This window comes from Rhinoderma darwinii, chromosome 8 (genome assembly GCF_050947455.1).
Source record: "Rhinoderma darwinii isolate aRhiDar2 chromosome 8, aRhiDar2.hap1, whole genome shotgun sequence".
NCBI lineage: Eukaryota > Metazoa > Chordata > Amphibia > Anura > Rhinodermatidae > Rhinoderma > Rhinoderma darwinii.
The window spans coordinates 26,067,391-26,091,083 of record NC_134694.1 but is presented as its reverse complement, the minus strand read 5'-3'; the positions used below and the strand labels follow the sequence as shown (position 1 = coordinate 26,091,083).

The following is a 23,693-nucleotide window of genomic DNA, read 5'->3' as shown; positions in this document are numbered from 1 at the left end:
ACGGGGCTTAGGAGGCCCCATTCTAGAGATAGGTGCAGGTCCCAGAGGTGGGACCCGCATCTATCTGACATTTATGACATATCCTGTGGGTATGTAATAAATGTTCCTGGTAGGAAAACCCCTTTAATATTGAACTGCATTCTACTTTCAACATCGTAGGGTATTCTAGAGTAGTCATCGTCAATACAATTACAAGTACAATCAATACCATATATCTAGTCTCACTGAATAGGTTTAGAATGAAAACCGTCGTGTTACAACAGGAACATTTCCATGTAAGAATTATTATGCAATAAGATTGTGCTATATGGGAGTTCTGACATCCTAGTCCCATTAATAGTTGTCCTCTGCTGACTCGCTGGCTCATTTCCAATGACACTGAAATGAAGCCAAAGATCTCACCCAGGATTGACACAGTTGTTTTCTCAGCACTGGAAGCTTTTGAAAACCAAAAAGACGTAAAATACGGGGGAATGAAAACAAACTTCAGAACGGAGTAGTCCTGTGATGTTCATGTAATTTCGTACTCCTCTACAGATGGTCTCTCTCTTGTAAAGTGAATGATTTCTCGTGTAGAATTTGAATGTTCGATGCTAGCTACAAAATTCCTGGATGACAAATGGTTTCAGGTATTTTGTATCACTCAATCCTTAACCGTATCCTGCATACGCTCCTTTAATCGCTGTCCAAACACCCCCGCCACCCGATTGGGAGCAGATGAGAATGACACTAGATCTGTCTCATTGAGTTTCGCAGTTGCACTAATGAAAGATTGGTAAGAGCAGAGCAAAGGTTCCAGTAATAGTTTAATACTTTCTCAACACCATCAAATTCTTTTTATTCTGGAGAACTGCTGACAGCATTTTGTTGTTGGAATAAAACCGTGACCATAAAAACCATAAATAAAGTGAATCCTGCAAACTTCACCCAAATTTTTTTTTCTCCTATTAAATGTATACAGTAGTATTAACAACGCAGTCCAAGTGATCTAGAATGCCTGTGTTGTGTAGCAAAAATGTTGGGGTACAACAGATCATGACATTCACACAGGGTCTGTCACCAATTCCCAAAACAAAATGGCAATGGTGCCCTGTGGAGTGCTCAAACCATTTTAATCTTCATATATGAAGAAAACATATGAATTTGGGTGAAATAGCACTTAATGATCAATCACTTTTAATTAAGTCTGGCTTTCAATAGCGCCTTATTGTACAGTAATGCTGGCGATATGATATAAATTGCGCCAGACTACCACTTTAACTCCTTAAGAGCGCAGCCTAGTCTGTGCCTTAACCCCTTAACGCTCAGTGACGTACTATTCAGTCATGGAAACCGCCCTGTTCGCGCTCCATGACGGAATAGTACATCACGGGAGTAACGGCCATTTCGGCCGTCCTCCCGACACATACAGGAGCTGTGACAGCTGCTGCCTCGTACAGCAGCTGTCACAGCTCCCACAGCGGGGACCGATCGATGTGTCCCCGCTGATTAACCCCTGAAAAGCCGCGTTCAATAGCGATCACGGCTTTTTAGGGGTTAAGCTGCCATCGCCGGCCTGCTACACGATAGTGGCCGGCGATGGTGACTATGGCAACCGGACACCAAACAATGGCGTCCGGCTATGCCATCTACGGAAGCCTAGTGGGTCCTGACTAAGTCAGGACCCACTATGCTTGCTGTCAGTGAGTAGCTGACAGCTCTGATACACTGCACTACGCATGTAGTGCAGTGTATTAGAATAGCGATCAGGGCCTCCTGCCCTCAAGTCCCCTAGTGGGACAAAGTAATAAAGTAAAAAAATAAATAAAAAAAAGATGTGTAAAAATAAGAAAATAAAAGATTTAAAAGTAATAAAAGTAAAAATCCCCCCTTTTCCCTTATCAGTCCTTTATTATTAATAAAAATATATAAAACAAATAAACTATACATAATTGGTATGTGTAACTGTATGGTGCAGAAACTACTCACGCCAGTGTGGGATTAGAGTTAAATGGAGTACGATGCCCTTACATAATGTTCATCAAGAAATGGGAAATTCATTATATTGCTAATTGTTTATTAGAAAAAGTGAATGGCATTATTATTAACGCCTTCCCGACGTCATGGAAAGCTAGTGATTCCCGCAATTTGTCGTATACTTACGACAAATGGATGGCACGGGCTCAGAAGCGTAGCTCGTGCAATCAGCCGCGGGAGCTAGCTGCGATCCCCGCTATTAACCCGTTAAAAGCAGCAGTCAAAAGTGTCCGTTGCATTTAAGGGGTTTGAAGCCAATCAGCACCCACGTGACGCAATCACGGGGGCGCCGATGGCTGAAATGGCAACCGGAGGCCTAACACTGGCCTCCCGGTCTGCCAAGTGCCGAAGCCTCCTAGGCCCCGCCAGGAGGTGGGGCCTAAAAGGTTTCCGGAGGCAAAAAGAAGAGGACGCAGGCTCAAAAGCTGAGTCTGTGTCATCAGCGGCGGATGTCCGCTGTTTGGGGGGCGGCTGCTAGGGCAACAGGAAGCCTAACAATGGCCTCCTGGTCTGCTAATTACAATAGCGGATTAGGCCCTGCACGGAGGCGGATCCTTAATCGGCTTGCCGTCAGTGAAATACTGACAGTTCTAATGCATTGCACTACATAGGAAGTGCAATGTATTAGAACAGCAATCAGACAGTTGGACCTTAATGTCCCCTAGTGGGACTAAAAAAAAAAAAGTGAAAGAAAAGTTGTAATCACTACACCCCTAGATTAATTTCCCAAGGTGTGTAGTTTCCTAAATGGAGTCACTTTTGGGGAGTTTCCACTGTACTGGTACCTTAGGGGTTTTACAAATGTGACATGGTGTCAAGAAACCAATCCTGCAAAATCTGTGCTCCAAACACCAATTGGCGCGCCTTCCCTTCTGAGCCATGCTGTGTGCCCAGACAGCAGTTTATTACCACATATGGGGTATTTCCATACTCTGGAGCAAATTTTCTTTACAAATGTTGGGGGGGGCTTTTTCCTTGTGAAAATAGTTGTGTTTTTTGTTTTTAGCTAAAACGACATCTTATAGGAATAAAAAATAAAAAAAATGTTTACGTCAAAATTCTAATAAAATCTATGAAACACCTGTTTGGTCAAAATGCTCACTACACCCCTAGATGAATTCCTTGTGGGGTGTAGTTTCCAAAATGGGGTCTTTTTTGGGAGGGTTTCCACTGTTTTGGCATCACAAGACCTCTCCAAACCTGACACGGTGCCTAAAATATAATCTAAGAAAAAAAATGCCCCAAAATCCACTAGGTGCTACTTTGCTTCGGAGTTCTGTGTTTAAGTCTATTAGCACGTCTATTAGCACACTAGGGCCACATGTGGGATATTTCTAAAAATTGATTTATGTTTCTCTGGTAAAACCTTCTGTGTTACAGAAAAAAAAAACGGATTAAAATAGAATTTCTGCCCAAAAAAATGAAATTTGTAAATTTCACCTTTACTTTGCTTTAATTTCTGTGAAACGCCTAAAGGGTAAAAGTAAAAGCTTTGAGTACTTTGAGGGGTGCAGTTTTTAAAATGGAGTGATTTATGGGTGTTTCTAACATATAGGCCCCCAAAGCCACTTCAGGACTGTACTGGTCCCTAAAAAAATAATTGGCTTTTGAAATTTTCTTGAAAACGGGAGAAACTTCTGCTAAACTTATAAGCCTTGTTGAGTCCTATAAATATAAAAGGATGTTGAAAAACAATGCCAACGTAAAGGAGACTTATGGTAAATGTTAATTCGTAACTATTTTGTGTGGTATAACGGTCTTACAAGCAGATACATTTAAATTTAGAAAATGAAAATTTTCTCTAAACTTTGGTATTTTGACAAAATAAATGCTGAATGTATGGACCAAATTTTACCTCTGACAAAGTACAATATGTCACAAGAAAACATGCTCAGAAAAGCTCGGATAGGTAAAACGCGTTCCAAAGTTATTACCACATAAAGTGACAACAGATTTGAAAACTGGGGCTCCGTCAGGAAGTCCAAAAGTGGCTGCAGCGGGAAGGGGTTAAGAACGGTCTGATCAACAATGTCTTTAGACTATTATGCTCACTATTTATTTAATAGAGTCAAAAAGTAGAGACACTAAAAAGTAGAGACCATCTACACATAGTATTAAAAACACTCACACCAGGATACATTTACACTGCATGATACAGTTCTATAAAAGTTAATCTACAGGATAAATACACTGGATTCTTACTGACCATGGGTTATAAGAAACCTGTAACAAATCAACTTTACATTTAAAAGAATTGAATTGCCAAAAATACCGGGAGCACAAATGTGACATGTTTGGAGAGGAAATAAACGGCAGACACCGGTTTAGTGAAATGCAGATAAAACTTCTAATTCACATATCACCTTCAATTCACCCCATCCCGCACACCTCTGACATAGGACACTAGAATTTGGCGACTACAACGTACATCCAAAACGGCATGGTGCTATCGAAACAACAATAATATATAAATAAAAGGTGTCACATGCATTTGGTTACCTGTGCACTTTGTGTGATCTCCTCTCTCTCTTTGATGGTCATGTAGGCCAAGGCATCTGTGGGTTCTCTTTCACATGGATCATGTAAACCTGGCCCTCCTGCATTACAGACATGCAATATAATGAGCGCAGTGTCTTTTAAAAGTATTACAATTACTAACTGCAATTAAGGCTGGATTCACACATCGCGTATTTGTTACAGAATTTGGGGCAAAATTTTAAGACCATATCAAGAAATGGATCCAGGAGGAAGGACAAGTATACTTCCTTTATATTTCCTATTCCTTTTGAAACCACTTTTGACATTAGCTCAAAAATCTGCATTAAAATCTCCAACAAATATGCGATGTGTGAATCTAGCCGAAACTGGTAATATTTTCATAGTACAGCTCTAAAAAACAGAAGCATGCACAAGACAAAAACCTAAAATTTGAAAATTCAACATAATTTGTGTGCTATTTTTTTGGGGAATTGCAAAGTAGTAACTCAAAGTGTTTTCACTCAAATATATTGGGCTTTAACGAGGTAGTCCATTTGTACTATCTCTTTTATTCTTTTTAGAAGGGTTCCCTGTCAATACGCAGATCACAAGGTGTCCTACTAACTGGACCCTCAGCGATCAGCTTTAAAGAGGCTCTGTCACCAGATTATCAAATCCCTATCTCCTATTGCATGTGATCGGCGCTGCAATGTAGATAACAGCAAAGTTTTTTGTTTTTTTTTAAAACGATCATTTTTGGCCAAGTTATGAGCAATTTTATATTTATGCAAATGAGCTTTTCAATGGACAACTGGGCGTGTTTTCTCTTATTTCCAACTGGGCGTGTATTGTGTTTTTACCAACTGGGCGTGTATTGTGTTTTTACCAACTGGGCGTTGTGAATAGAAGTGTATGACGCTGGCAAATCAGCATCATACACTTCTCATTGTTCCCACCCAGCTTCTTTCACAGCAGACAGCGTGACGTCACCCACAGGTCCTTCAACCTGGTCGTCGGGAGTTGTAGTATTACAACTGATGGAGTAGCGAAGGTTGCCTTCCCCTAATCTAGGATATATTATAAATGCTTTATAGAGTATATGTCCGACTAATAGGGAGTACTCTACGGGGGTACTCTACCCCGATTCTATTAAAGAAAGATCATGCGAGCCGATTGAGGACTAAACACAGCGCAGCTCCTGTCCATGTCAGGTGATCATCTCAGTGTGACTAAGCTGCAATACCAGACACCACCAATGCACAGGAGAGGCGCTGTTTCTGAATGAAAGCAGTCATGTTTTTGGAAACCTCAAAACCCCCTTAACATATGCTGCCACCTTCCCGTCAGCCCCGTTCTGAAATTAAGGATTTCACTTACAGGGGGCATTGACGTCCTGATTTAAAGAGCTCTCTACTACTCTGAGTGACTTCAATAAGAGAATACAGGTACAACAAATATGGCTGCCATCTCAGCTCCCACGGGGCTCTCCACAACTCTGAATGGCCACTCGACATTTAAAAATTGCCATGTATAGCATCACTATATAACCAAGTAGATTTGCTCTTCAGGACCCTAGAAAAGCTGGGTGACCGCTGTAATGTGGGTCATGTTGGGTATTTTTCATTTTCCCCTTATAGGACTTGGCCTCACAGACTCACAGACAATCCACGGGGCTGAGATCTGATGATGGATTTGCAAAATATGAAACCACATCTGAGGTAAATGGATTATGCAAGCTCATTTGCATAAATATAAAATTGCTCATAACTTGGGCAAAAATTATCGTTTTTAATAAAAACAAAAAACTTTGCTGTTATCTACATTGCAGCGCCGATCACATGCAATAGGAGATAGGGATTTGATAATCTGGTGACAGAGCCTCTTTAAGGGGAATCAGGCAGAGTCTTACATTTCCCTGCAGCACCACTACAGGGGAAATAAAGCATTACACAGTTCTTATTGAAATCAATGGACTATCTGTGCAATGCATAAACATGGCATTTCCTCCAGGAGCAAGAGACGCGCTTCTTAGGCCCTGTTGTCCTTCTGGCCTTTGTCTGGCAGGTATACGTAAGTAGCTATACCGCACAATGTGTTTTATATGTCCTTAACTTCATTTTGCATGAGATTAGGCGCAGTGATTTGGATCGTAACTTTACATTCACAGTTGACTGTATAATATGATTGTAATGAATTTGGATAACATTGTTCCAATGCCTTTCTTTAACCTGTATGTTACGGTCTTCTGTTGTTCATGCAACTGACACTGATCCTTGTTGCTCCATATTTTTCCATTTGTGCTCTTTTCGTATTTCAATAAAAAAAGAATTTCCAAAAAAGAAAAGCTCATGACATCATAGCCTATGCATCACGGTTGCCATGGGCTATCTTTAATGTATACGTCAGGAGCTTTTCCTGGCATATATAGTACATTAAATGAAGACAAAAAAGCGTAAATGTGAACAGACTTCGTAAGAACAGAGCGTGGCAAAGTAATGAGTGTACCTGAACAGGTACCCACTTCTATTAATTCAGAAGCTCTTTATAAAAGGTATTTAAACATGAACTTTCTAAACCAGAAAACCCCCTTTAAACATAGTTTATCTTGCACTATCTCCTTCCGGCTTCAAATGCCGAAATCGCCATTTAAATTGGGTTTTAAAATTTTAACAAATGATGCTCATTTAACCCAGCACTAAATATGTTTTTAATCTGTAAATGTATGGTTCCTGGTCTTCGTAAATCTGCACCCTAGCCCCTTTCCTACACAAGATCTTAGACTGGCATTTCATACGCCAGTCTTAATCCAGACTTCGCTGGAGTAAAATGTGCCAAATTTAATAAGAGGCACACGCTATGAGTAGTGAAGGAAGTAAAAAGTTGCAAATATGTAGTGCGTCAAAATGTGAAACTTTTTAAAGGTCGCAGAAGTGGCGTAACGCTGTTCAAAAATTCCCCTATGTCCATACAGCAATGTATAGATCGAAGGAATTGTGGACACTGATTTCTACGTACGCTATGTTCCCGTATAAGCTTTTATGAGTAAAACACAGCCCCCCCCCCCCAATGCAGTCATGGTCCATGAGACTGCGGCTTGACAACCAAATCTATTTTATGCTGATGATTTTCTGGTGAACACATTTGATCATATATCAATTCGGCCACAATACTGTAAATGAGCAGAGTCCAACTGTTGGGATACATGAAATCCTGGGAAGTAAAAAGCAGCTGGAGACAGGAGAGAAGAACTTGTTCTTTGACTTGGTGGCAGTCCCAGATTGTACAACGCAAACACACAGCAGAGTGTTGTGTGTTGGCGTTGTACAGTATGGAGCTGTGTAAGAAATGAAGGGGAAGCAGCGCGGTGACCCATTCAAACAACTGATCAGCAGGGGTGCCGAGAGTCAAACAGCCCCCCGGGCTCCCGAACAGATATTGATGGCCAATTTTATTTTACTGGACAACCCCTTTTAGAAATTTATCAAAACAGAATTTCAAAACTTTTGAAATAAAAAAAAAGGTGTAAGCGATGTTCTAGTGTGTTGTGGTAAATTGACATCCTAATGAACTCTCATCAGTCTGTAGTTTTCATAATCTTACCAGGCAAAATGATGCCAGATGCTAAGCATTCCATGACTCTCCGCAATGCTTCCCCAGCGCCCAGGGGTCTGTTACACGTTCCGATTGCTTTTTCACATATGATTTCGAGTGGCTGGGAGATACAAATGGTTCAAATACAAAGATCAGACCATAATGACAGTAATATTAATTGGAAACAAATATAGTGTGTCTACAGCATTGTAAAAGATCAGGATGCATAGGACTATTAACAATAGGGCAACAATTAAAGCCTATTAGATCCCACCCCATACCTCAAGAGACACTCACCCATCCTTTCAGCCGCGCCCAGGTGGGGACTCTGTTGCACAAATCACGTAGAATGCGAAGTACAATTACACAAGATTTTAATCCGTTTGCTCTTGCCTGGAATAGACAAAATGGTTCCAGTTCTGCTGCTGTTTTCACTCTTTACCCCAACCTACAAAGGCCTCGGACAGATTCTTTAATGTGATTACTTAATAGTAGATGATTAAATTCATGCAAAGAAAATTACAGAATGACAAAACATCCATGTTTAGAAAGGTCAGGCTTTAAATAGAACTGAAAAGCTTCATGTAAAGATTGCTTTTGTAGCCTCATGATAATGACGTGTTAGCTAGCACTACTGAATCTAAACACATCTGGACAGCAACAGTGCCACCCGTGAGCTGGGCAGGGGTCCACTTAGTGAGATTCACATGTGCACAATTCAGATTGGGAAAAAAAAAAGAAGGTTTCCAGTTGTGTGTCGTCGATAGAACGGACACCAAATAAACTGGTGAACAGTAAGCGTTTTCCAGCGGGCCACAAAATGGCACTGCTGCTTAGCAAGCATGACTTCTAAGTAGTATATAATTCTATATTTACTTTGATCTATTACAATGGATTACAGTGCATGAATTCATGAGGTCATAAGGAAATTCAATGAAAACCTCATAAGGCTACAATAACAATAAGGTAAGAACAAATAGCCAACCTGAAACCATTTGGCATGTCGCAGAGACGCCAAGGCGTTCAGGCATTTCTGCCTGTCCAATAAGTCCGGAGGATCTTTCATCGCAACATTTTCTACTGATAAGATGGGATAAAAAAAAAAGACAGATACAATTTGACCAAGGGGATTCTGTCACAGGAAGAGTATGGCAGCATCTGAACAAGCTAATAAGACTCCCAGAGAAACTGAATGGTTCACAAAGTGCACGGCGGTTATATTATCCAAAGGCCATTCAAGTAGTAATGTGCAACACAAAGCAAAGGAGGCATTCACTTCCAGTTTACAAATCGATAACAGCTATGTACCATCTGGGATCTTATTAAAAATGCACAACATGTTTCAGGCCGCGAAAATAGGCAAATAGCACTTCTTGACTTTTCCTGCAACAGCCATGGTCACAATTTATTTCTAATCTGTTCCCAAGTGTTCATTTCTGAATTTTATTGGGAGATGTGTGAAAATTATTAGTGAACTAACTGGGTAAGACGGTGAGAATATCAGAAAAAGGTCTTTATGAAAAACCATAACTATGTCCACAGCACATTAATATCATTTAATACAGTTTTATTCCCCACAGCAAGGTTAAAATGAAAGCTATAAATCTGAATGGTAAATATTGCCGGCGTAAAGCCATTAGATCCACCAATATTTTATGAGCAGTGTTTTCATCAAGATGTTTTGTCCATCATAATGTGAGCAGTCATTAAAGCTGGAGGAAATGTAAGGCCTTAATGCAGGTTATGTTGATGGGATTCTCCGGCTACCGGCAGATTTATACAATATGGACTTGTACAGAGTCTTATTTTTATTTTAGAAATGGGCAGAAGTTTAAAACTAGCAAACATATAAAACTAACATGAGATCAGATAAAACTAACACTAGGATCAATTTGCCACCCAGACATCTATGGGGGAGGGGGTTTCATGTCCGTTGCAGGACACCCTAAAATTTTGCAGAGCGTAAAACTGGATCTGTAAAATGTTCTGCGTAAAGAAATACTCCGGCTCCAGGAGCCAGCAGAGGGTGCATTCATTTATACAGATAACAGACACTTCATAATGCCCCACAGTGCAGATGATAAGGGCTTCACGCAATGGTGAAAAAACATCATCTCTGCATCGTAAAATTGCAGGTAAGATTTGGTTGTTGGGAAATGGACCACTAGGTATGTTCACATGTAGTGGTGCACAGGGCACCACCACTGCATTAGGACAACCATGGCAAAAAGACATACCAAATGCAAGTGGTTTATGTTTTAGGCACAAATTCATGCCCGAAGACCCGGGGAAAAAGACAAAACTTTAAAAACTTCTTCCAAAAGTTATTTTACGGAAATGTTCCCAGAAACACACCTATGCAAAAAACATGAAGTTCTATTACCCGGCATTCCCTGAAAACTGCACTGTATGAATGAGATTCTTAAAAATTTCATTCACCACAATGTGACACTTGTAAAATACCACAGCAACCACCTGCAAATTTCTTTTTAAATAAACAGTACGTGTGAACGTGCCTCTTCTGACTGGAGAGTCACAATAGACACGAATCTCAGGAGTTCTTACATCCGTATCACTGAAGTGAAATCTTCCCTCTTGTAGGAAGAGAACCAGAAATTATTCTTTGCTGTTTTTTCCCCAATTCTTGAACGACACTTCGCCCTTCAATGTACTACATTAGGGACTTTGAGAGTCACTGCTGCCCGCCGGGCTGGACAGTTGCGGAGGCAACCAACCGTTGACCAGCAAGTATCATGCACTATTCTAAATAATAGGACATGCTCGATACTTGCTGGGCATCCCTGTCATTCTCGGATTCAATGTAAAAAAAGTAATGCATTTTTATACATCTATTTTTCGATTTATTATGAGTTTAGGTGATCTGAGACACAATCATAATCTGAAATTAATTTTGAGTTTTTAAAAACAGAATAGATCTGACAACGCGTATATGTTTCTAATCAAATCTTAACAGATAAAGGAAGCTTCACGCACTAGAGCACATGTACTGTATGGTGTGACATGCTATAAAATGGCATAAGTACGCCGTAAATAGCGGTACCAGCTTCGCGTGCCCCCTTATGTGCGTAGACATAAAAGTAGACTAGGATTTGATGCATTTATTTTAGTCTCTATCTGGGGAAAACGTCAGATCGTTTAATCTTTAGAGACATGATTAGTGGCATCTGTGAATTCCGATATTATGCCGTGCTAATGAAGCTCACAGGTTGATGGCGAAGACATCAAAATGAAATCCTGCCTTCTAAAAATGATCAAATGCTATAGGATTCAATCCATTAATATTGCATTGTTTAGAAAGGGGGATTTGCGGTTTATCTTGATCAGGCTCGTGCGTTACTGTTCACATCCGTTTGCCCAGCGTCAGAAGTGCTACAGACATATTTTCCGTCCTGACGAACTCCACAGCAGATGTTTGCATTGCATTGTTTCTTGCGAACATGTTCAAAACCTCAGATTAGATACTCTCGGCCGCCTTCAGGGATATTGGCAAAGGTTTAAAGGTGCAGTCCACGGATAAGACACACAGCAGTGCAGCAAGACATGAACAATCTATCACAGAGAGATGCAGCTAAAGGATCTATGGCCATGCATGCCATCTGCTAAAATAATTTAATACCCCAATGAAAAGGACAGAAATTGAAATGCTTTGTGGTTTAAATGATGAAGATGTCTCCATCTAATGGAGTAACTTAAAGAAAGAGAATTATAGATGATATGGAGAAACGACAGCTATGATGGATCTGTTTTTAAACGGGTATTGGCGAATCCTGGCAGAACTTATTGAGGTAGATCAACTTAGACTGGAGTTTCATATGCCAGTCTAAAATCATGATAGGTTAGAGTTAGATGCGCCTAATTTATTAAGAGGCGCACCGCTCTTAAAAACTGTCTGTATGCCAGTGAGAAATCTATGCCAAATAAGAGCAGGCGTAGATTTCCGCTATAATTCCCGCCAGTTTTGGATGTAAAATATAGTAAATGTGTACGGCTGTGGAAGGCCCCACTCCTTTCCCTAAGCCCCACACACTTTTTGGTAACGTGCCGCGAGCGGCAGGCTTTTGCACCTTTTCTACACCAGAAAACTATCCTACAGTGATTAATAAATTCCTTCCATTTGACTTTAATGGGATCTATCGAGTGTTTTAGACGGCAATAATAGTGCTGCAGACCGCGCAATTCTTGCAGTCGAAAATACCGGAAAGCCCGTCGGATCCCATTAATGTGAACAGAGCCTTATAAACACAACTACTAATAGTGTTGGAATTATGGTGCACTATGATGCATGTAAAACTGATGGTAGCCATAATTTTATTTCAAATTGAATACATTAGAAATACTAGTTGTTGTTTTTCTAAGGCCTTACTCACACATGCAGTTTTGTTGCAGTATTTGGGTCCTTTTTTAAAAAAAAAAATCAGACGTGGATCCGAAAGGAAAGAAAGCTGAGCCAGAAACTGCACCAAAAACGGTATCATAACTGCATGTGTGATCGTGGCTTAAGTAGTATGATGCCTGGAAAACAAAAATGATGACGTTTAGAATTTCAAAATGTAAAGTGTTAAATGGGAAGCTCCGAAAAATGACTAATAGGCGGAGTTCATACAGGGCGGATACGCTGCGTAAAAGCACGCAGCGCATCCGCCCTGTGACCCGCAGGTAATTCCGGGCGAAAAACCACACCAAACTGATGCCGTTTTTCACCAGGAATGTCCGCTGCGGAAAACTGCAGGCTGGCCTCCTGGGATGACGTTTCATCCCATGTGACCGCTGCAGCCAATCACAGGCTATAGCAGCGGTTACATGGGATGTAGCATCATCCACGCCGGCCTCCTGGGATGAGGTTTTATCCCATGTGAACTCCGCTACAGCCTGTGATTGGCTACAGCGGTCACATGGGATGAAACGTCCCACGTCGCTGAAGGGAGGAACACAGACTTCTAGATAGGTATGAGATTTTTTTTTTCTCGGAGTTGCGTTTTTTGCAGCAGAATCGCTGCGACCCCGCCGCAGAAACTGCTATTTGTGGCAGGATTTACCTCCCCATTGAATTCAATGGGGAAAACCCGCAACAAATAAGCAGCGTTTACGCAAATACAATTGACAGGCTGTGGAATAAAATTCTGCACCGCAGGTCAATTTCCGAGTGTTTTTTCCGCTCAGTATTTACGCAGCGTGTGGATGAGATTTGTTTCATCTCATCCACTTTGCTGCTACTGTATCTGCTGCGGATTTTCCACAACGAATTCAGTTGCGGAAAAACGGCAGTATTCACCCAACGTGTGAACTGACCCTTATGGCATGTCAGTCAGACATGACATAAAGGTCTGATCAGTGGACCAGTTACTAGATACCCACTGCTCCCGGAACAGGGCTGGTCAGGAAATAAAAAACAGAAAACTGAAAGTCAAACATAGAAGGAAAAAGAAATGGATAGAAAAATGGATTCTCCCTCTGGCGCCACCTTAGGTAGTTATTTTACTCAATCAGAGAAACAGTAAGTAGTAAGTAAATAACTCCGCAAGGTGAGCATAACCCGGTTATCTTTCACCTGACAAGTGACTGGTTCATGTACTATTGTGCGCTTTGTGTTTTTCTTTTGTATTTTATATAAAACATAGAAGGAAGAACTGCACCTTTAAACTGGAGATCCCAGGCATAGCTCGCAAAGCACATGGATTTAGCCGTTTCATTTCAATGTGAACATCTGCTTCAAGTTCACATATAAATTGGAAAGAAACTACAGTAAATGAGTGGTTATGAAGAACTGAAATCACAGACTGAAAGGCTGCAAAAACGTGCTGATCTCCAGAAAACCAGGAACGTCCTTTGGGCTGGAAGACCAGTCAGTGGGACAATGGTTTGAAGATCTAGACAGGCACTGGGAGTAGCAGAGCGAACATATGCCAGAGATTGCTGGGACTGTGCACATACCTGCTCATATTGGAGATTGCAGGGGTGAAGATACAGTCTTCGCCTAGATAGCAGTTGCATTATAAACATGACAATGCCACAAGCTTCTGGGCTGAACGGCACTTTTACAGATTGGGTGTGAATTCCCAGCCTAGACTCGAAGAGATCTGAATAATAATGAGCACGTGATTTGCATATGTTCCCTTCTTCCTAAATGGCATTGGCAGGGCCGATAACACATTAATTATTACTCATTACAAATTACTACTGTGATCTCTGGGCAGTCTGTGCACGCTATAGTTAAGCCTTCCGCACGCAAATGTTAATTTCAAGCATTTAAAGCTTGTTTAACACTCATTAGAAAAGCCTATTACATGTGCCGGGGTTCTAGAAATGAACGTGTAGAGTTTCTGACAAGCCTCGGTGTCACTGTCTATGCTGTGTTCTGCAGCATTAGAAGAACCAGGTAAAATACTGTTAAGGCTATGTTCACATCACATTATTTGGTCTATGTTTGACATGTATGCTGGTAAAAGCTCCCGACGTATACATTAAACGTAGACGGTGATGGATGCCGAACAGTTTAAGTTTACTGTATACGTTTTGTTTTCTCTTACACTAAACTCCATGGGAACAAATAGTGTAGTAAACTACGATATTCCATACCTTTTCTCACCAGTATACGGACATATACCGGCCAGACAAGGGCCAAAAGGACACCGTTTTGGACTCTTTCGGGCAATGGAGACCTATGGACACGTTTAGCGTCTACGTCGGGAGCTTTCCAGACATACATGCAAAAAGTTAAAACACAAAATGTGATGTGAACAGCGCCTAATACTTGCTATCTTGCAATTTGGAGAGTATCCTTGATTGACCAGGCCCCTACTTTCTTTAAAAACTGCAATTATGGGGTGTATGAAGGGTCCATAAAATCTACCAGCCTTAAAAGCACAGCATTGGGTATTTGCACCTACTAAGCCCTATAGAAAAGCCGAGGTCTGTCTCAATGGCAGGTACGCCACTATCTGCTAAGCAACAAGGAATCTGAGATTTACAGAACAAATCTCAAAACCTCCATTAAGCAATAACAAACTGACCCATTGAAGTGATCGTGTAACCGGTACAATGTCTTGTAAAATCCAAGCTAAAGATGTTTGACAGGATGTTCCCGGTTACCTAATAAGGCCTCATTCACATGGCAATGTTTTGGTCGGTATTTGTAAACCTAAACCAGGAGTGGATCCAAACACAGCAGAAGTACCAATCTTTCCATTATTCTTTTTCTCAGTCCATGGGTTACAACTCCTGGTTTTGGCTTCCAAATACCGATGCAAAACGCTGACCAGAATACTGCCGGCTGAATGAGGCCTCACACTACTACAATCACTATGGCACTTATGATGCTCTACCTCCCAGTGCACATTGGGACATCAATTCTCAGATGGATTTCATTTATTACCCTCTAGCACAGCATTTTTGTGCAGCCAGTCAGCACCTGTGCGCAGAATCCTATCCAAAAGTACAGATGAAAGGATCATGGGGTGAGGGCAAGAAGAAAACAGACTTGCATCAGACTGTCTTGTACATTAACATCATTAGAATGAAGTGTCTTCATGCTCTGCTAGAAAGCGAGGCCCACACTTGTTCAGAGGCTTCAATTTTTGATCATCAGCTCTTATGATCAGGGACCAATTGCACATAGCCTGAATGTGTTAAAGCAGAATATGATGGTCTACCGCCTTTTAGGAAAAAAGATCAATCCATGTTAGTCTATGTATGAACCCATCTTGATTAAACAGTCGAATAACAAAGCAGTAAAGTAAATCTCCACCTTTTAACAAATTTCATTTTAGGTTCAAAATTCTTTGCAGATTGTTTTCTTAATATATCTTTATAGTAATTACATTTCTGTTAGAGAACTCCAAATCCCCTGCATAGACATACATGTAAAACATAACATTCAGACTGCCTGCAGCCACCACTAGAGGGAGCTTAGTGCATGCTGCATTATTATTGGGTATAATGTTTAAATTGTAGCTAAACGTTTGACAAACTTCTGACCTGTCATAGTGACATGTCAGAAGTTTGAACTGGTGGGGCTCCGAACACGGGGACCCCCACTAATCGCTAGAACGAAGCAGCTGCAGCGCTCGTCTGAGTGCTCAGCTGCTTCGTGTCTGTTCAGCTTTTTCCAGAAATAAATGTATCGGTGTACGGACTCAATAGAAAGTCTATGAGCCCGTACTCCGATACATCGGCTTTCCGGAAAAAGCCAAACAGACACGAAGCGCTGAGCACTCACACGAACGCTTCTGCTGCTTCGTTCTAGCGATTGGTGGGTGTCTCAGTGCTCGGACCCCCACCAATCCAAACTTCTGACATGTCACTATGACATGTCAGAAGTTTGTCAAACGTTTAGCTACACTTTAACAGTATGCAGAAAGCTCCCTCTAGTGGTCGCTGCAGGCAGTCAGAATGTTATGTTTAAAGGAACTCTGTTACCAGTTTATCAAAACCCTATCTTAACTAATCTAATATGCGAACGTGGCTCCAATAGCCACTCTTTTCACTCTGGGCGGTGTAATGTTTTCTGTAGGACACTGTCCAATCAGCATACAGCTTCTCCTCTTCCCTGCCCAGCAACTCAGTGTGATCATATAGTATACAGCTTCCATTCCAGACTGGGTTTTCAACTGGTGATACCTCCGGTTGTGTCACAGCTAGAACTACGATCCTGGTCTCATATGAAAGATTAGAATCTCCTCTTTCATAATGCACCGCTGTTCTAGGTGGTCCACAGCCCGAAATATGGCTGTTTGAAGTGATCCCCCTTCCCTTCAGCTTTAGTCTCACACTATGTGAAGCGGCTTGAGGCTGATAGGACAGCGTCCGAGGCTGTCAGGCGGCTCCACCTCAGGAGAATCGCTGCTGTTACCTCCCACTTGTCTAATAAAGGCTCATTTACATATTTAGAAGAATGCTCATAACTTTGCAAATTATAAACATTTTTTAAAACAAACCACACTGTAGTGATCAGCAGCAAAGCGCCTATTAGATTAGTTAGGAGATAGGGAATTGAGAAACTGGTGACAGAGTCCCTTTAAATCTAGATTTGGAGTTCTGTATCAGGAAAACAGAGCTCCAAGCACGATCAAGATATATAAAGAAATAAATCCGCCTAGAATTTTGAACCAATTTAGCCTTTTTTTAAAGGGTTTGAGGGTGGACATTCACTTTAAATCTGTTAAAATGACTGAACCAGCAATGATCAAACTAAGCTAATGATGTAGTATAATTATTATCCCATTCTAAAAAAGGTAAGCCTGAACCACCCATCAGAATTGCGTAATGACACAATAAGCAATTACGTAATGTACTAATGTTAGCAGTACTGTATTCTAAAGTCACCCGAAAAGAATACAAAGCCGCATGCCCCCATACTACTGTATATGTATAATCTCCATTGGCTTATGTATTATTTTTGATGAATAAACTCATCCCTTAGTCTATGTATTGCAACAAATTATATAAACGCTAGCCTTGTTCCGTTGCCTTGTCCATGGGTAGTATTGATACGCCATGTCCCAAGTACAACAGAAGACGTGCAGGAAGGTCCCATTACATAACAGAGCGAACACCAGTAGAATGATATAAAAATGAGGTCAGCCCATGAAGACACAAGCGTCATTCTGACTGCATGAAATACACACAGGACAGGTCCACTGCACCTACGCTGCTCGGTGTTGTTAGGATATAGATTAGCATAGTCAAAAACCATACCTCAGGAAATATTGGTCAGTTATTCCCATATCATGATGGATGTGTGAATTGAGTAGTTATATAATATAAGGGAATACAGATACAATGAATGATCACGGAAGTAAAGGAGGGCTTTGGATCTATAATTGACAGTGTAAAATATTACAACAGCTAGATATCTTTGGGACACCTATGTACAGAATACTCTGGATGCAAGATTCTGATAAACAGCGTAAGCATCATTTCCACCTAAAATCAAAAATTCACATGACAATATAAGTCCGAAAGGTGCTCTTCTATTAAGTGGTTAAAAATCCTAAGCAGCTGCCTGTTTGTTATATCTAATTCTGCGGTGACAACCAATATGGCTGCCCCATCGCTCCCACGGTGAATGAATCATTACGCAGCAATAAGGGGATATATCACTGGATAAGAAAGTGGCTCTGTCAGGTCTTCTATGTTCCCCTATCTAAGGGCAGCATAAAATAGTGGGAGATATGCCAAATTCTGGAATAGTTTTTCTATGGGTTGTTTAAGTATTTTCATGTTATAAGCTGTGTAAAGGTCAGGACTTATAAAGAAAGCCTGTGAGTCCTGCTTCCCCCGCTCACACATCACTCATTGGTAGCTCTTCCTAGGTTTATTTTATGAATAGCTGCCAATCATTGTGTGTGGGTGGGGGGAAAGCAGGACTCACAGGCTTCCTCTATAAGTCCTGGCAGCGTTTAAACAGCTACGGTATATATCCCTGAGCTCAGATACTCCCTATATTTGGACAGCATCGTGAGACATTGGACAGACCTGCTTTATCATTTTAGAAAGCTAAGTGACATCTAATATGGCTATCATTGGAGCTCCAAAGGAGGTTGTCACTAACCAGTATTATGGTTCTTAAACACCTAAGCACTGACTCACATTCATGTAAACAATATAGCCAAGTGTGCTCTAAATGACAACACGACCAGAAGTCATGTGACTGCATTGACCAGAGCCATCGGATGATAGTGACATGACGTCACTCGCACGTAATAATTTTTTGGGGAAACAGAAAATCTTGGTTGGTGATCAAATTTGCAGCAGGCACTGGATTTATATATCCAATTTAAAAAAAGATCTATTTCTGGAAACCCCCTTTACAGCATCTATTGCGGTGCGTTCCATAAACTGAAGAAATGAATTACAGCTTATACTGTGAGCAGTAGACATCTATGAAATGATCAGCCCGCAGAAGCGACCCTTGCATTTTTTGGTAGTATCTGCATTCCCCTAGTAATGTCTATAACATCAATACATTCCATTTGAAGAATGATCGAATGTAAACAATTAACTCCTTTAATTGACTAGGATTCTTGCCAGATGTTCCCAATGACTTTTTTTTAACTGACCAACATTTGACACTGTATAGCTGATGTTTGTGGGAAGGACAGAAAGTAGAGAGAGTGGGGCTAGAAAGATGGGAGGAGCGACAGGGAGTCCATCTTGCCCAGGTGGGCTGGCTGCCTCAGTTGACATGACAGAGTGTGGCCTGTTGGTCAAAGGTCTGACATAGGTCCAGTGTTGCTTGGCAAGTTTGTAGGGACAGGCTTGGGAAGCTGAAGCAAATATTACAGACCATAAAATTAAGAGGGGAAAAAAAAACAAAACAAGAGAAATAAAAATAAAGAAAATCATGACGACGTTAGTACTATGTTACTTATGACTTACCCAACCTCATAGCTGCTACAAGCACATTATGATAGGTTCAATTCATTTTCTCAAAACAGCGAATAAAAGGTCATACGTTCTAGCAGGAGATGGGTCGTATGTTCGCGAGCTTTACGGTATAGGATATGATTCGCGCTGAGGAAGTACTCTAAAGTTCACGCTATTTGAGGGCCAAGAAACAGCACTGAGGTTGTGTAGCAGAATCTGTTCAGTACCACAAAATGAAAGACTTTAAAGTAAGACAAAACTATGTAACAACATTTACTATCTAAAAGTGATCGATACATTGTTTCAATGTGCATTTCAGTACCGGTGACCAGATGAGGAAAACATGCAGGCAACAGTCATCTAAACTTAGGACAGATCTAGAAGTGCTAATAATAAATGTTGGAGAGGGTCGGTATACGCGGCTTATCAACCTGTTCCTCACAACATCCGACAGAAGAAAACCCAAGTACCTCCACCTGCTTTGTCCTCCTCTTCTCTGAACAATGGCGATGTTAGTATAACTTTAAGGGTTAGCTTGGGCTCCTTCGCATTATGTATGATTATCGATGCATCGTCTATGGATTTTTCCACCTCATACGACTCTTCTGTGAGTTTCTGAATAATAGGGAAGAAGGTTAAACAAGGCAAACGACATCTACTTGTAGCAAAAAGAAAAGGACTGAAGTAAATGTGATTCAACGTGTAAAACAAAGCCGTAAAGAAATTAGGGCAATCATTGCTATATGTTAGGTCCCTTCTATATCGGTCAATGATGCGCATTGTTACGGGCAAAAATCAACAAGACCGCTCGTTGATCTGCGCTTGTTTGCTCCTTTCACAAGGAGCTATGTAGGAGGACGAGCGATCGTTACTACGAGGGAGATGTGCTAACGACTACGATAATATTTCTGGCTGCATAAACGATACGATCAACCGATGAACGATTGTTTGCGCGTTCATTGGCGGATTGTTGCCCTGTTTACACAGGGCAATGATCGGGAACTAGTGTTCATATGAACGCTCGTTTGCCCGATCATTGGCCCATGTAAAAGGGCCTTTAAATGCCCCCAACACATAAAACACCCACCAAAGACTAATTGTCTGGTGCTCAAGGACTTCTTAAGAAGATGGTGATGTCTAGAAGGCACATTACCTTCTTGCAACTAAAAACACCTGTAGCAAACTATGGAGGGGAATATGGGCTCACAACTGTAATAATGTACCGCATTTTCTACAAGAGAATTTATTTTTAACAGGAGTAGATGTAAATATTGCACAGTCGCCATAAAAAGTTGACATTGACTGCAGGCACATTTCATTAGGACACACAAAAGTTGCAATAAACTCACAACCAGCGTAAGACTATGTGCAGATATGTAACTGGAAGTTCCTGTGCCTCAAAGCTAAATCTGTAACAAAAAATCCACCCACAATGTTCAATTTACAATACTTGTGTCTTCTTAAGGGCCCAGGTGCGCCAGCTATTTCTGCACCCCCTATAACTATGCCCCTGCCTAAAGGGAAAAGGATACAGGACTGCATGCTATGAAATACTGTGAAGTTGATGTCTAGTCTAGCCATAATTAAAGAGGAGCAAATCTCGGAAATTTATTTTCACCATCGGGGGGGGAATTTCCCATTACAAAGCAGTATTTCTCGTATATGCAACAATACTGTGAAAATCTGGCTCCAATTCACTCATTTCTAGATATATAAAAGGAGAGTGGACATCATCCTAAAGCCAAGGTGATGGTATGCGTGGTGCAGGTCCAAGAAGGGCTCCCGTCCAACTGGCCCCGAAATAGAAATAGAAATAAAAGAAAATTCTGGCCAGCACTCATGTCTTAAAGGGGTATTTCAGTTACAACAAGTAACCCCCAATTAACCCCATATCCGTAGTAACTTGCTGATTGGTCGTCGTCCGACAGGTCGGACTCCCACCGTTTACGGGGTTCCCATACCCCTCGTTTTAACCGGGTGGCAGGCTGCTCATGCACACTGTCGCTCCACTCATTAACTATGGCAGCGCCGGGAATAGCCGAACGCTGTATTCGGCTATCTCCGGCGCGCTCATAGAGCATGAATGGAGTAGTAGTGCGCATAAGCGACCTGCCGCATGGTTAAAAGTAGGGATACGGGACCCCCGTTCTCGTAAACAGTGGGAGTCCGACCTGTGCAGGAAAAGGCACTCAACAGGCAAGTATAGAGGAATATTCACAAGCAGTGGGAATGTGGCAGCAATCCACACCAATCCGAAACTGCAAAAACATGTATACTTAACTACAGTTTTTTTTTTTAACATTCTTTATTTTTCGGTATTTCTCAACACAAAGAAATTATAACAAGCCAAAATTATACAGCAATACAGAAAACATACGCATCCATCTTACATTGTGAGTCATAAAAAACACACATAGAGCATAAGAAAGTAAACAAACCGTAGTATGCATTTGACACATCTGAATAATGAAACACATTCCTCTGTACCAGCAGAGGCGAAGCTAATAAGATGGGCAGAATACCCGGGCAACGAGGACATAGCGCGATACGTTACCAACGATACCGAAAATGCATCCAGGACAGTGGGCACCACGACAGGCTGCAATGGAACCATAGCATGTGACAAAGCATCAATTGCGTACTCCACGTCGGATAGAGGAGAAAGAAAGCAAACAGAACCAGAGGACCCAGACTCCCACTATCAACCTCAAGGCGGATCAGGCCAATACCCCCCCCCCCCTACTATGTCCTATATGGCCTACGCATAGAGGAGATACTCGTCCGACTCACAAAACTCCTGCCAGACCAATCTTCCCGCTTTACCTACAGTTTTTGTTGTGGTTGTCCAGCGTTTTTTGCAGCGTGATACAGATTTATTGTATACTCTGTTCAGATGACTCTTGAGGAAGGGGTGTCGTATTAGACAGAAACTTGCTAACAATAAAGTCATGCTCTTGTGCAAAACTTATGTCCTATTATAGAAACATTATGGAAATGGCTTCTTTACAAGTAGAATTTAACTAATAACCTTCACGGGAGTGGGAAGTTCATTGTAAGTGTTGACAGCAAAAAAAAAAAAATAATGACCATGTACAGAAGAGAGCTTATGGCCATTGATGTACCCTGTTCCTGTAGTTAACAGTGACAGTTCTCAGTCCCTGGTAGGAACCTGCCGATTATTATAAGATTGATCCTGCTTGTATGTCTAATTGTAATACTACGTCAAGGAATTGCGGGCATGTGTTTTTCATAGGGAGAAGTGAGACTCCGCTGACCGGCTCCAAACTCCTCTGGCAGTGGCTTATCTACTTGCAATCAAAAGGATCGGGAATGTTGAAAATCAACAGCCCGATCCTTCTCTGTCCCGAGAGAACGGCAAGTCAGAACGCCAACATAGACATTCAATGGTAAGTGGGTTCTGATGGCATACATCTAATACATATGGCCACCTTTAGGCTCTGTTCACACTACGGTCATGGCTTCCATTCTTAATTGAGAAATGACTGATCTGTGTTCATAGAATCCTGTGGAGTCCCATTGACTTCTTATAACGGGGTCTGTCAGGTTTCTGTTATTTTTGACGGTAAGAATATCGCTGCAGACTATGCTACCATTGCAGCAACCGAGACGGAAAGTCAAAAAAACACCAAAACCCACTAATGTGAACAGAGCCTTACTTATAATAAACACAATTCTGTCGTTTCCTTTTTGTCTTTATTGTTAAAATTGTAAGCAATATCTTGTCAATTTATACAGAAAACAGTTAACATGATAAAGTGGCATCTCACCTGGATTTGTAGTGGGAGATTTTCTCTTACGGATACTAATAAGCTCTCTGTTGGTTTCTCCTTACACAAGAGAACCAGTTCTAGCTCCATATCTTCCTTAATGAGTAAGCCTTTGGCAACGAGGCCAATTCTCATGACTCCGCATAGCACCCGACCACTCTCATCCCTGAAAAACAAGCAATATTTGGTTAGACAATTACAGCAACGTGCCAGTGTTTAAAAACTCTACCTATAGCGGGAACTGCTGTTTAGAAGAAAACGTATAGAAATAGTCGCACAACACATTAATAAAATACAGGCTGCAGTACATAGCTGCATAGCCCTGAGGAATAAGAAATGCTACTACAATTTTTGGAAACCATTTATATGAAACGTGCCCAAAGATATTACATTATACATTCCGGCAGGATTCAGTGCACTCCAATAAACATTGTG

The 23,693-nt window shown here is 41.2% G+C and overlaps 1 protein-coding gene across 5 annotated transcripts in view; it reads right to left on the bottom strand.

The window, feature by feature from the left end:
• The window catches only part of STRBP (spermatid perinuclear RNA binding protein), a 145,686-nt gene that overhangs the window by 46,269 nt on the left and 75,724 nt on the right, over positions 1 to 23,693 (bottom strand). For 4 of the 5 annotated variants that reach the window (XM_075835520.1, XM_075835517.1, XM_075835518.1 and 1 more), the window contains 6 exons: positions 23,259 to 23,424; positions 19,941 to 20,085; positions 9,071 to 9,165; positions 8,383 to 8,478; positions 8,095 to 8,206; positions 4,516 to 4,613 (listed from right to left, as the gene is read on the bottom strand). In XM_075835520.1, coding sequence (XP_075691635.1) covers positions 4,516 to 4,613; positions 8,095 to 8,206; positions 8,383 to 8,478; positions 9,071 to 9,165; positions 19,941 to 20,085; positions 23,259 to 23,424 — 712 coding nt within the window. The remainder of the gene's footprint in view (positions 1 to 4,515; positions 4,614 to 8,094; positions 8,207 to 8,382; positions 8,479 to 9,070; positions 9,166 to 19,940; positions 20,086 to 23,258; positions 23,425 to 23,693) is intronic. The other variant, XM_075835521.1, reaches the window with a different exon arrangement.